The sequence below is a fragment of the Convolutriloba macropyga genome, chromosome 4, assembly GCF_964194025.1.
Source record: "Convolutriloba macropyga chromosome 4, txConMacr16.3, whole genome shotgun sequence".
In the NCBI taxonomy this organism is placed as follows: Eukaryota; Metazoa; Xenacoelomorpha; order Acoela; family Convolutidae; genus Convolutriloba; species Convolutriloba macropyga.
This window is the reverse complement of record NC_134471.1, coordinates 6,727,618-6,742,579: the sequence shown is the minus strand read 5'-3', so window position 1 is coordinate 6,742,579 and position 14,962 is coordinate 6,727,618. Positions and strand designations below refer to the sequence as shown.

The 14,962-nt window shown below is 34.1% G+C and overlaps 1 protein-coding gene across 1 annotated transcript in view; it reads right to left on the bottom strand.

Annotated features, from left to right (window-relative positions):
- LOC142337437 (uncharacterized) overlaps positions 1–12,863 on the bottom strand; it is a 35,785-nt gene extending 22,922 nt beyond the window's left edge. The window contains exons 1-2 of the mRNA XM_075386662.1: positions 12,520–12,863; positions 11,948–12,100 (exon numbers count right to left, since the gene is read on the bottom strand). Coding sequence (XP_075242777.1) covers positions 11,948–12,100; positions 12,520–12,849 — 483 coding nt within the window. The 5' untranslated portion in view covers positions 12,850–12,863. The remainder of the gene's footprint in view (positions 1–11,947; positions 12,101–12,519) is intronic.
- Between the last annotated feature and the right edge of the window lie 2,099 nt (positions 12,864–14,962).

The following is a 14,962-nucleotide window of genomic DNA, read 5'->3' as shown; positions in this document are numbered from 1 at the left end:
TGGTAATCAAGAGAAAATTCTAAACGTTTACACGCCCCTAAAAGGTAAGAACAGCCAAACGGATGTCTGGAAACAAATGAATAATGTAATTAAATAGCTACATATCTTGAACAGACTTCAGAAAAAAGCCATTTCCTTTCTTATAATAGAATGGTAGAAAATATAATGTTCTAAAGAATTTTTGCACCAATATTTAGGGCTATATATCTTGATCACTAAAAACGAATAGCCACGTCTGTTTTTCTACCAATTGTGGGCAGTAAAAAGAACATTATCATAAAATTAGCTTCATGGCAATAAAAATAAATTAAACGATTAAATATTTAAAAATCAATCAAACATGGCAAAGAAAGATTCCTTAGATATTAATAATAGAATTATTGGTCATATTTTATTTTTGTTACGAAAATTAAGCTGAAATTGGAAATTTAGCACTTAAACGTGCGATAATCCTGAGAAATGAAGCAGGTATTCTATTCTTTATAATTTAAACGCGCACACCTCAACATGGATACTTTAAAATGTATTTTATTTATCGAATTAAGGTCACGGTAGCCCAAAGAGTCAAAATTTTTGCTCAAATCAACCTGCAGAGCAAAGACCAGCACGACTAAAATAATTGCTGCAAACTACGTACGAGAGCAATTAATCAGCTCAAAGCAGAAAAATCTTGAAGGTTGATAAATTTAGAGCCAAGCCGTCAGTGAGACAGACAGACCTTTACTTTCATAGACCGTCACAGGGGAGCTCAATTTATGTCAATTCATCTCAATTCATATCACTAATTATGCGCCCTTCCGTTTTAATCTTTTCCTCAAAAGCAGACAAAATCAACAAAATCAAATCTCATATCATCAATTTAAAGTCGGTGTATCAACATTTTCCCGATCAGCTACTTTCTTAGATTACATAAAACATGAAATATGAGGAACAAATTGAGTTCGCCAGATAATTTCACAACCACAACTAAACACATGTATAGTATTATGTACAAAAATAGAGCAAGGAAATGCGCATGTAGTAAAAAGCGAATACGAGTCAAAAATGACCTCCAAAAAGTAAGTCAAAATGGCTGCGCATAATCTGATTGTAATTACATAGAAAGAAAGAGACCACGGAATAATTCAAGACAACCAATCTCAAATTAAGCCGAGATTAAAGTAGCTTCCTTTCTTCCATGGCGCTTTAATGTGGCGTAATTGGAAACTAAACGCGGATTCCAAACAAATATCCCCCTTTTCCATTACACGTTTACAATCACTCCCTACGCTCTCGTGTGCTTTATAACAATGATTTTCCCTGTCATAAAACCACCCACAAAAAGGTCAACAATCTCTTATTAACAAAATTTATAAAACCCTGAAAAAAAAACTAAAATTAATACAAAATTTTAAAAATCGAATTTGCAGTCAATATTATACGGTTTTAGAGGCTGAAGGAGCAATCGTCTGAGCAAAATTATTATTTACCTTTAATCGTTGTAATTATATAGCTGAAAGCTATAAAAATATTGAGTGCGTGGGCTTAAAAATTTAATGCAATTTTGCAGAAGTCATACATATCCTCAGAAAGTATTTTTTGCATAATTTCAATATCAAAAAGAAAAAGAAACCGCTTCAGCAATTACGATTACATTAAAAGAGATAAAAGTTTACTAAATGCATCGCTGATCAAATGACATTCAGGAAATTCTGTGAAAAGCTTCAAACACAAGATCAAATATTGTTACACTTAGATCACACAAAAAATTGGTCATATAAATTTTTGCGTTCATGATTCAGAAAAATTGGAACAATAACACACAAATTGAAGAACAATTTTTCTTGAGCACCTCGAATTTTTTCATGAATTATTCACGTTTTAGAAGGCGATAAATGTTGCAACAATTTTAAGTTGATCACAGCCTTTGAAAGAAAAACACAATTCATATAATTTGTTCATATTACTCACATATATTTTCACAAAACAACTTGAAAGCATTGTTTAGAAAAATTGACAAGCTACATGTCTACTACCGCTGTCAGACAAATTTATCTCAAAGTAACAAAAACATTTGCAAAGAAACTAATGAGAAAAACTAGAAACTCGAGAGCCGAACTGATGCGAAACTAAACAAAAGTTCTTTATAGTTTAAACAAGGAGGATCTTCAAAACACAGGACGTTTTAACCTAACAAGAAAACTTGACAATGGAATCGGAATCATCTATTTTTATAATTGAATGGATACTTGATAACTGTTGAACGGATGGCTAGCATTAAAAACTAAAAGCCGCCATTGTGACCATCAATGGCTTAATCAAACAACTATAAAGGAATCATTTGTTTGTAGCCAAACACACAACTGGTCTCTAACACTTGTGTCAGGCATAAATTATAATTTGATTCATGCATAAATGGCCACGGTTTGATGCCTCATAGAAAAAAAATGGGAAAAATTCTGCCAAGTTTGAAAGAGTATTTTTATGGAATTTTAATTTCAGCCCAATTTAAATGCAAACTTATGATAGTTTCTCACATTTAGAAAAATACCATGGAAGTTCAAAATTTTAAAATTCAGAAACTCTGCTATTGCAGTTACTATTACCAATAGCAGCCGAAAAAATAATTTAAAAAATACTGCAATTCCAATAATAGATTCTGCACTTTAATTCTAAATTTTGAGCCCTTTTTGTACATTTTTTTCCAAAGACATCTGCACAAGAATTTGACTACATCAAATTAGCAAAATTAGAAAGTAGGACGTACCGCATTTTGAATCACCTTCTAACGAAAATATATTTTCTGTCAAAACCGTTTCCACTATAAAAAAAACGTAGAGACTACGCATTAAAATAGCAAAAACACAGAACAGGTGTTTTGCTAATAATTACCGGTCCAGACATGAAGTACCTACTGATATCTTTCCAGTTTTTAATAACATTTTTGCAGATTATGCTTGGGGTGCACTGATAGAGCTCTCATTTTTGAGGACATTGAAAATTACTTCGGGATTATAAATCTATTGCAATTGAACTGTGATTCAAAGGAAGATTTTTTTCAAAAACGTAGGCTTTGAGCAAAAATGAACCAATTTTTTAAAAAAATCAAATCAATCGAAAACCCACCAAGACGGCCGTGAGAACTCAACAAATAACAGACTCTTAAAAATCATACAAAGTATATCATAAACTCTTCTGAGCAATTAATAAATCTTAGAAAGGATAAAAAGATAACAAGGCAATTTTAAAATTTCTGACTTCTTCATAATCATAGGCAAACAAATTATATAGTTATTAAACAAGTAGGCGTCATATTATATTGCACAAGCTAAATATGAATGTTAAGATAATTTAATTCTCCAAATAAAGGTGACAAAATTGTTAAAATTTCTTAAATTCTTTTGAATAGGCAATCAATTTTGTCTTTGATACCAAGCCAAGAACGAATGAGGGTTTTTCTGTTAAAATTACTGATAATTGATCGCAAAGTGAGAAGACAATTCATGCTTCGACTGAAACTAGCCTAGAGTGAAAATTTTCTAAACCTTTCCTCATAACAAAAATTTTTATTGTACAGGCAGAGAAACACTAATAGTGCTGCAGTATATTCAACTCTTATACAGAGCATACTAAGCCAGAATTAACATAATCGAGTAGCGTCTGAAGAATTGTTCTCGAACGACTAGTGAGAGCTCTAATCTATTGCAGCCTGCTTCAGTTGGGGGTGTAACTAAAATCACTGAGGCAGGCTTCAAATGACGTCAATAGAGGTTTTTATATACCACTATGACCAATACTAAAATTTAAAGTGAGAAAATACACTTGTTTTGGCGCAATTTTCATTTGACCTTTAGTAGTGAGCTGCCACCACTTGAGATCAACTACTGACACTGTGAAAAAGAGAGAGAGAGAGAGAGAGAGAGAGAGAGAGAGACATTAGCTGATGGCATCTTAACCCTGTTACTCATATGATATATTAATAATTAATTCTTAGCAATAATACAAAGATCTTATTTGGTGGATATTAGTACTAATGCCAAGATACTATAAGAGTCTCTGCAATAATAGCATATTTGTATGAAAACATGATATTTCTATGCTTAACCAAAATATTAATCCCAAGCACTATCAGGTCATTTAAAACCACCCTTATCTTGTGTATCTGGCGCTAAGTATATTTGAGAAATTTAAAATTTCTCAAAAACGGAGCTAAGAAACTAATGATGTCACGAGTTTTATTTTTTAACCAGCACAAATTTTAATGTTAGAGCGCACCAAGTATTTAAATTAACTGTTCCTTTTGTAGGAGGGGCTAATTATTGCGTCAAATGCTTTATGTGAAGATGGTCATTAAAAAACACAATCCAAATGATGTGCAAACGCGATGAGCTCAAATTGCTCAAAAGTGGTGTTCAAGTTTTGCTCGCTCGCTTAAAAAGAAAACTACTTTGTGACCTTTCTGCCGAACTAGAACTTGAAAAACCATTAACTTACGGTCTGAGATTTTAAAATATATATTTATTGGTGATTAGAAAAAACAACGATGTTTTTTGTGAGAAACTTGAATAAAACTGGAACTCTGAAAACATGAGAAACCTGTTTTTAATCAGGAACGAGAACAAACTGCTTGCTCCATCGTTCAAATAAAAAACTTCAACAATTTACTTTCCGACTATTTCCGACTATTACCATCGTATGTCCTAAATTGAACCATGAAAAATGAACATTAGAAAAATTTAATATTGACGAAGGCGTTTTGAGAGATTAAAAGGATAATTGTCCGCACAGTTTCCTTCTTTACAAAGGGTGTTTCCTGCTTTTTAGGAGATTAAAAAGCAAATTAAACACAGCTCAAGACAAAGCACAAACAATATAAAACATTGATTGCATTGAACAGAACAGCACTCTGAAAGTAAACAGCTTCCGCCCGTTATTGTCTCTGTTTCTCTTTTCTTTTTTATAAAAACTCAATTTTCAAATTTTTTTCACTTTAAGTGCCTATTTATCGTAAATGCATTTTCAAAATGAACCATTTTTTTGTTTCCAAATGGCTCGCATTATCTAAAAATACATACGATACCAATTTATATTAAGCAACAAAAAAGCTGTTAAAAATTCACCAATGTCCTATTTCGCTTTGATGATGAAAGGTTGAAAAAAGAACTACTTTTGTACAATTTAGCACAGTTGTTCGAGTTCATGTATGGAAGGGGAAGTGTGTATGAACATAGTGTTGTTATCCTACCATAAAAGGATTAAATTGTCAACTATTTTAAGCACACTTAAGCAACACGTGTACCTCAAATGGTTTCAATGTTTTAGTACAACGATTGACGTACTTGAGTGAACTTAGCCTGTGATTAAAACATGAAAAATAATGAATAACACCGGGAAAATTTTGTCCTGTAAAATATGGCACACAATTAACTAGAAAATTTAAAAAAAAACTGTCAAAATCAGCCCTGTTAAGCCGAAAGGCAAAGGAGACGAAAAATATTTTAAATTTTGTATAATCAAGCCATAACCTTAAAAGAATTCATTACATAAGTATAGGTCAAAAGTATAAGTATAGGTATAATAAAAGTTTTATGTAAAAATTCTCTGTCAATTATAGAAAATCTGAAAAAATGTACTTTTTTTATGTAACAGAGATTGAAAAAGTACATTTTTTTTTAAATTCCTAGAATTGAAAGAATTTTTACATACCACCACTCTAAAGGCGACACTATTGTGGCGCTAAAACAAAAGCTTTCTATTTTTTGCACTTTCATTTTCCTTTTAATTTTTCTTCTGTACCTTAATTGTCAATCTCATTTGAAGTCCGACTTTGTGAAAACTTCAAATTTCGACTTTTAACAGTTGGCGTCAAACTCTGTAGAAATGATGTTGCGTTCTTTTCGTTCTATCTATCTAGTGCCACGATTTATCATTATGGGAGCTATAATTTCTGAGGGCACCAAACAGGAAAAAATCGCAAAAACTCAATTGTTATTTTTCCATGTTTCTTCAAAGTTGTTAACCTCGCGTCAGAAATAACTGAAGCATTAAAAACTGAAACTTCATTTAAACGCACGGTCGCCTCTTTCCCTCCAAAAAAGGAAATGAAACTTGTGAAACCTATTTTTGAAATAACACGTGTTGTGGTTTCAAAGAACAGCCGAAAATTTTTCAAGGATGACTACATCAATTTTGCCATGAATTCGAATTTCCACAGATTTGAGTTTGCAGGTTTTGCAAACCAGCGGCGAGACCTTTTCGAATGACCGATTCTCATTCATTCATTCATAAAAGCTTAAAACAAGCAATAGAAACTAAAATGACATGTAATAAATACATAAGAGACAAATGACATGATTCATATTTCGGCTCATTCCCATTATAACCCCCCCCCCATTACGGTATAATTAAAGTAAATTGTGGAGACTATAATGAGAAAAATCTCGGCGTCATAAAAAAATGTGTCAACACTTAACGTCATCAGCATCTAGTGATAAAATTTAATTTAAGTACTCGTACACCAATGGGGGGGGGTGCTGGGGTGGTTTGGAGAGGCTATAGGCACGAGGGTGACAATTTTTGAAGGTAGAAATACTAAAAAAACTATTTCATCATCAACAATAATACTGAACATTGGAAAACTTGATGCCTCGAGTTCTATTTTTAGATCGATTTTAATCAAATCGATTAAAAACTGTCATAACAAACAGTAAAGCGAAACACATTGTAAATTATTAAACAAAAATTGAACGGCACACAGTGCACATTTTTAAAGCTAGCTTTTTTAAAATTAGCTCACATCTGTCGCACACAAAAAACAAGTCTTTCCTGAAATATTAATCAACATTTCCCAAATTATCAATTCATCAAAATGTAGAAATACTAAAGCAGTGCGCTGCTTTCTGATGAATATTTAAAAATTTGTTAGATAAACATGTTCCGTGTACATTTTGTCTTCAGAAGTTTTTGATTGTTGAAAACAAAAGCAGCTGTCAAAAACAGGAAGTGAGCTAACCACAGTCGACTTCAAGTACTTGTCGACAATTAGACAAAACTCAGCTACTTTTGATGACCACGTCAGAAATGCTACAACTACGATTTTCTATCGCTTTCATCTTTCATATTATAGAACTAATGTCCATTTCTGAAGATAAACCATCGATTGAAAAGAACACATCCTCCCCCCCCCCCCACACACACACACACACACCCACAAGCAACATTATTGTCTAATAAGCAGGGCTATAGTATTATAGCCAGCTAATGACGTTCAGGTCATTGAGATTTTCAAGATATAATGAGCACAAATTGCGGTCCGTTGGGTTATCAGAAAAAAACGTTCACTGAAATGGCAACGGGTTGGATACTCAAGAACGTCAAAATAAGGGCATGCAAAAATAAGGCATGCAAACCCGTAAAAAATGAGGGCAGGCAAAAAATTGAGGATAAAATTTGATGTAAAAAATTCAAATATTTATCTGCAAATTACTCCGAAATATTTAATTGAAAACAGAGCTCTTCAATCACATAGAACCATTTTCTGCAAAAGAAAGGACGCAAGACAAATTATTGGAACCTTGTCCAAAAATATTTGTAGAAAGGATAACTTAATGGCATGATTTTTAAAATACAAATGTAAGAATATGATGATCGTGGACTCTTTATAAACCAGATTCAATTTAAAGTATTTTGGGCACTTAAAGGGACTATTTAACAGACAAAACTTGTAGGGGAAACTATGAAGCTTTCAGCGCAGATATGTGAGCTGGAAAAGACTAAGAAAAAAAATTCTTCAAAAATTATGCCACTCATTACCATCTTTAACCTTTGCAGCTTCTCCTTGTAAATGACGTTTATCAACAATATTGACATGAACAACAAAAAAATACACCACAGAAATCATGTAAAATACAAAATGCAAAAATTTACGTACATTATTGAGACCAGGAGAGAAAAACAAATTTGACACATAAACCAACTAACGTCGGATAAATTGCTCTCGAAAGACACTTTTCTTTGTGGGTGCAAAAACATCCGACAAAGGTAGGGTTCGAACCCCTACCTCCTGAGTTCAATTCCTTTACCTCGACAGAGGCAAATCGAGCACTCTAAAAACACTCTAGCTTCTTGTAGAACTTTGAGCTTATCTTACGTACAAATTATTTCTATTCAATTTTCAAACTTAAAGGAACAAGGAGAGAACAATGACCGAAAAGTAAAAATATGATGTAAAATTTGCTCCAAAAAGCATAAATATGATGTAAAATTTTTAAAAAAAAAACTTGTTGCCACCAAAATTTATTGTAAACAAAAATGCAAAAAAAGGAAGCAGTACTGAAATAATTGCGACAAACTTTGGTTGAGAGCAATTTAAAAAGATAAACCGACTAACGTCGAAAAAATTGCTCTCGAATGACAGGTGGACAATTTAATTCAGGGGCTGTAGCCTAGATAAATTTTTCTTCATGTGTGCAAAAACATCAGGCAAAGGTCGCTTTTGCATCCCGACCTCCTGAGTCCGATTCCGTCACCTTGACAGAGGCATTGACCATTCTTCTATCAGGACCTTGTCATCCTTTTTCTAACAATCTCTGTTTGTTTGAACAACAAACTTTATTTCGGAGTGAGAGAAATAGAAATCACTCAAAAAAAGAAAAGTGAGAAAAGGTCACTTGAGAAGTCAAAGATTATTCTAGAAGAAAAGCGCAAAAACGGTCAATCAAAAAATCTGCATAAAAAACACACGCGTTTACAATAATTGCTTATCATTTGAGAAAAATTAAAAATCGAAAACCAAGAAAGGGTCTCACAACGTGCCTTAAAATTTATAGTATAATACCAAATAGCTTCTACAAAACAGTTTATACTCCCTAGCATGGGGGACTGTTCCAATTTTTTAATTGCTAAATTTAAAACACTTGTTTTTGTTGTTTTACTGATGTTTTATTAGTCAGTCTTGTGTCTCTGCTTTCTTGTGTATCCCCCCCCCCACTTGTTTCTCAGTTGGTTGGTTGGTTAAAACAGACAAGACTTCCTGTCAAATAAAAGCACATCAGCTATTCACGCCTGTTTCAAACAGAGGCCTGGTAGAAAGAGAAGCTGAAAAAGTCTAAGGCGTAGGCGCCTATAAAAGCCATTTACATGTGCGCAGACTTTTTCCACCACATTTGCTTAAGCGACACTTGTATAAATGAGCGCCTGGTATTTAACAATAACTTCGACTGCCATTAAGCTCAAGAAAAAAATCAAAATAGCTTTACGCTAAATTGATACGACTGTTATTTTACTGATTTTAACAAATTCGCTTAACTAGTTTTGTAAGCAACGCTGTGAAAATGAAGGTTCAGGTTTTAATTATGATTTTAATCAAAAACATCACGCTCGATGTATCTTCGAGTTATATTTGTTAATTGGAGCACCCAAAAACAACAACAAATTATAAATGTTAAACTATAAATGTTAATAAATGCTGACGTCACCAGTTTCGGTTTCTTCACTGAAGAACAAACATGAATGAGAGCTAAAAATCAATACCTTGTAATGATTACCTTCTAGCAACCTTTAACTCAACCAAAGAATAATGTTCAACTATTATGTTTAACTTAGCCGAAAATTGTAAAAGAACGTTTGGACCGAAAGTCATACCCGTATAATTCAATGAGATCAATAAGAAATCGTCATTTGAGACCCAATTGTATTTCCAATTTGTACCCTAAAATTTGCCCTAAATATATCAGCACAGAAATTGATCATATATGCTTAGATGCAGCTCAACGAATAGCTCAAATTGTATCGCTCTTAATTTCTCAAAAGCACCAATGTCCGATTGAACAGAATTAAACTCACGATTTCTAAAAAAATCGATCCATTTATTTTCACTTTGAAATCATACATGTTTTTCCGTCTCTTTGTAGGGAAGCAGGGGGAGGGGGTTAACAGAAATGTAAAATGAACAACATCGACTTCATAACTACGTCAAAAATATTAATTACTAAACGACTTAAGAAACTGAAATCATTCAATTCTTATCAAACCACAGTAATGTCTCATTCGTTAAAAATTGTGCATTATCTATATTTGAATGAGTTTTTATCCGGATCATTAGATATAAATTTGCAAATTCATTTTATTGACCTCTGGTAAGAGTTTGAGAAAAGACAAAAAGTTTTTCAGTTTGCAATTTGTTCTCTAATAGCAGAAATTGAAATTCATATCTCGGGAGACAAAAGCTTTCAAAGATACATAAATTTGAGGGCATTAAACGCTAAAAGCCTTTTTATTAACAATTTTGTGCTGCAGTTTTTTCCGATCAAAGCGTTCAACTTAGCATAAATAAATTAGGCTAATCGGAAGTAAACGCACAATGTAATTAGTTGAGTTTTTGCCCTCAAAAGACCAAAAAAAGAGACTAACAGCTCTCTTATTCCATTTCGAGATCGTATTCCTTTACGTTCAAGTGTTTTTGTTACTTGAAAAGAACAAAAAATGAGATTAAAAAAGGGGGCAAAGAATTGATGCGACAAAACGGAAACCGTTCACGTACTACACGCAGCTCTTCAAAACAAAAGCGTTGAAATATTCTGAACTGTTAGACCGCAAAAGTAGTCAATTATTCTAATACCAGCAGCGAGAAAAACCAAATTTATGCTTTTGAAGATGAGACAATAGATTATTTTACGCGCATCGAAACTTCAGAGGTCGCGAATTCAAACTAAATTGGAAATTCACGACATTTTGTCGTTTTGTCTTTCATCAGGGACTTCATAAACTCTTTTGTCGACATCCAATCAGACAAATTTACTTATATAACAAATTTTCTATGAGCTGTTAGTGTATAAAATACATGGCGAGTTGAAAAAGGCTCAGAACCAGCGCAAAATTTTTTTTAAAAAAAGAGAGAGTTGTACAATTTTTAAAAGTCACCACTGTACTTTCTGAAAAATTACAGGTAAATTTGACAGTTTTGGATAATGGCCAAGTTGCAGTTCATGTGATTTCTTTTTAACATCAAAAGACGTTTATGAAGTCAAAAACGTGGCTCCATTTTGAATGAATTGATATTATCTACAAAAGACAAACCATAAATTGATTAAAGAATCATGTTTTGATTTTTTTCAAGAATCAGTAATGCCTCATGACTTGAATCAGGCAAAGCCACTTAATAAAGCGGCTGTTGAATTTCAACAGATCGTAACAGCCAGCTGTATTGCGCAAAAATATATAGCCAGCAGATTGCCGGACAATAGCCGCGAAATAGACTGTTGAGATCCTTAGTTAAAAAGACCACTTGGGCCGCAGACAAAAGAGCGCTACTCAAAAAGTGCTTATTATAATTATTTTCATATAACTTTTCAAACACCAGTTTATAAGCTTCATAATAATCAAGTTAGGGTGACCACTATTCAACTCATTTAGAGCTTTGATTCTCAATATTTAAATTTAAAGGCAAGTCAAGTATGATCAACAATTTATCAAACGTTTGATCAAAAAACTCATACCAAGGGATTAACAATTGACGCTGTCACGTACACAAATTCAGCTGCAAAGGGGGGGAGTCAATAAGAGTTCCGCTCTTGAACTTCTTGGTGCGAGACTAAATTTTCAAAGCAAAACAAAACGAACGGTAAAACAAAATCTAAACTCGCTAATGTCGGACAAATTGTTCTCGAACGACACGCGGGGCAATTTTATTCCGAAACTTTCGGTTTTTAGTTATTGTATAGCACCTTTTAATACCTGTTAAACCAGCAAGTTTGCGTGGGTTGTAATTAATGCGCTCCAGAAATGAAATGGGTGGCACTAACGAATAGTATTCAAAAACTATTTCACAACATTAACATTATAGACAGCACAACCCCCCCCCCCCCAAGCGCATAGTACATGTACGAACTTAATGAGGGTTCAATACTGTAAAAGACTCGTTTTTTGTGGCATAGTTATGTGTCTATTGATAGGGTTTAACAGTACTGACCTCTCCGGGGTCAATCCAGAGAATGAGGTCATTTGGAATGGCGTTGACGATATCCTGCTTGTGAATGTGCAGCTTGCCGACAGACTCACAGGCCGAAATGATGGCCATGTCTACACTGCCTGCTCCGAACTTGAGACACCGGAAACCACTTCCCTGAAAAATTCAAACCCGGTCATTCTGAGCGCAAGTTAATTTTGTGGTTGCGACCCCGTAGGATACAAATATTTACTTCAATGAGAAAAACCGTAGGCGTGAAAGTCTGGATTCAATGACAAAATCCACCCTGTCTCCTCATTCTCCTCCCCATTTCCCCTCCTGTCCACCCGCATGTATTTTTACAGGGTATGGGGCTATATAACACAACATATTGAACAACTGGGTCATGAACGTCAGTGGGGAGGGGGATGGGATGTTGTTGACAGGAGAGATAAGGGGGGGGGGGGGGGTAAAGCGATAAGGACATGTGTAAGAGATAGGGGAGATGCTTGAAGAAAAGATAAGAGGTGGGGAGGGGGGGGGGGGGGCTGGGGTCTTTGACAGAGGAGCTCCAAGATCAGAAAATTATAGCTAACCTTTGAAGGCAGAAGAGGGTACCAATGACCTTCAAATTTGGCCTGAAGTGCTGATACGAGTGCCTGGTGAAGTATATTCTCCAACGAACACTCGTCTTCCAGTTCACGTTGATCACCATCACTTGTTCTGGAATGTTCTGGAATATTCGTTTCTTCTCCGTTGCAAATATCGGAACTTTCGCATAATTCAATGCTATCATTGTTTGGCTGTTTCGACTTCAAAATTACGTAATTTGTTTCCGAAACAGACGAATTCTGAGAAGACTTCGGAATTAGGGGTTTGAGATATGTGGCAATTAGGGCCACCGCAGCATTTAGTTCGTCTAACATTTCTCACATTTGATCTGAAAATTGAGCAACTGTTTCATTATAATGGACACACAACATCCAAACGACAAAAAACTGTCAACCAAAACGATAGGCTGAAAATCAAAGGGTAAAAGTCATTCATCATAAGAGTACGGTGACTAACTGTAACTTAGGCATCTTAAAACGACAGATGACACCAACTTTATAATTAGGTCGGTTCGATTGTGATCAGAAATCTGACGCATCAATTGCAAACTTTTAAGTTATCTAATTATTAATCATCTTTTATAGCATATATTTGATTAATATATAAAGGTTACCCTACCATTAGATAGCCGGAAATGTTCAAAAGATGATGAGCAATCGATATCAGATGGGAGTTTAAAACAAACTCATACCTTTGACCAAAATCATAATTTACACTAATCAGTGTTGAATTGTCGCCTCAAATCAAACTTAACATGTCTAAAAACACAAAGCGACTACATAACCACTAACTAAGACCGCTAAAACCTGCCAAATTTAACACATTTAATTCTATTGCGGCATTTCATTGAAGGACTTACGAGCCTAGTAAAAATAAAACTTACAAAAAACGTGAAATACTTTCGGTCGCGGTTGAATAAATTGCTTAAAAACTTAGTCGCGACAAATTGCAAACATTGTCAAAACTAAAATTGCCCCCGAATGACAAAAGCAAACGATTAAGAGTCCGAAAGGTTCCTAAATAACCGTTTGATTAGACATAACAGTTTTCAAATTATGAGAAAGACAATAATTTGGAGTTTTACAATTCTAATTAGTCGAATTCGCTGACTGGATGGGCGACCCTGGGCTCAATAGGGTGTGATCATCCCCTACCGATTAGCCCAATGGGCTTGATACACGCCAACACCTGTAAAATAATCTAGTTCAAATTCTTTACATGTCTTTAACATCGCTTAACCGTTACTTTCGCCCCCACAATTTAGACAATAAGAAGCAAGTGTAATCTCTGTAATCTCGCGAAAAAATAATTAATAGGACAAAAAAAAGTATTTTTGCTTGATTCTGCCAAATTCTGACCACAGATTGATAGTGCAAATTAGCTCTATCATGTTTTGTTATATCAATTGATATTTATTGAATTATCAATAACCGAAAGCTCGATTAAAGTAAACATAACTGATGGAATCTATTCTGTTTTAGCCTCCCCCCCCCCCCCCCAGCTTAGTGGGCATAAAAAAAAAATTTGACACCCCCGGCGTCGACCGTGCTATTTTTTCACATAGTAACAGGCTATATAACAACACATCATTTGTAAGTGGGGGGCTATAAAAACAATGGGGGGGGGGGGGGGGGGTAGATCCCAATTGATCATAACAGAAAAAGCTATGGAATTACTTAAGTACTGATAGTATTGAGAAGCAGCCACGTATAAAATTCTTGTGTATAGGTACAAAAAATACTAAATTCTTTATTCAGACAAACTCCATGTGTTCTTAAGTGGAGGTCTAGCCATTAATCAGGCCTTAAATTAGGTTATTAAAAAATAAAACACTTAAAACTGATTAAACCGTCTGGTAAAAAAAGTACGTTACATGCTTTGAATTTAAGGGAGAACGCACAAAGGAAAAACGTGTAAAAAGTAAGTTAAAAAATGGCTATTAACAGACTTCGGGTCTACTTATTAAAAAAACAAAAAGCTTCAACAGCATAAGTGAAATGAGTTCAGCTTTTACACTATATCACAATGTCTGAACAAAACGCGTGAAAAGGGAAATTGTATTCTTGATACTCTAAAAAAATACCCCCCCCCCCAACAGACCCAAGGTAAAATGAAATTTAAAGCACTGTATACTTCAAGATGAAACGTGTAGGTGTCAATTTTTTTCGCAAACAAAGCCCTTGATAAAAATGATATTTTTCAGAAAAAAAAACGATAAACTTTTTGGAAATCAATTTTCGTTTTCCCCCGTTTTTTTCTAAATAAAGATATAAATCAATATGCTAAAATAATACATACCATGGTTGCGCTTTGTTTGAAAAAAGAGCGGTTTTATGATAAATTGAATATAAATACAAAAATATGCCGATACGATTGTACGTATTAGTGATTCTAATAACCTAATTGCAACTGACTAGTTTACAATGT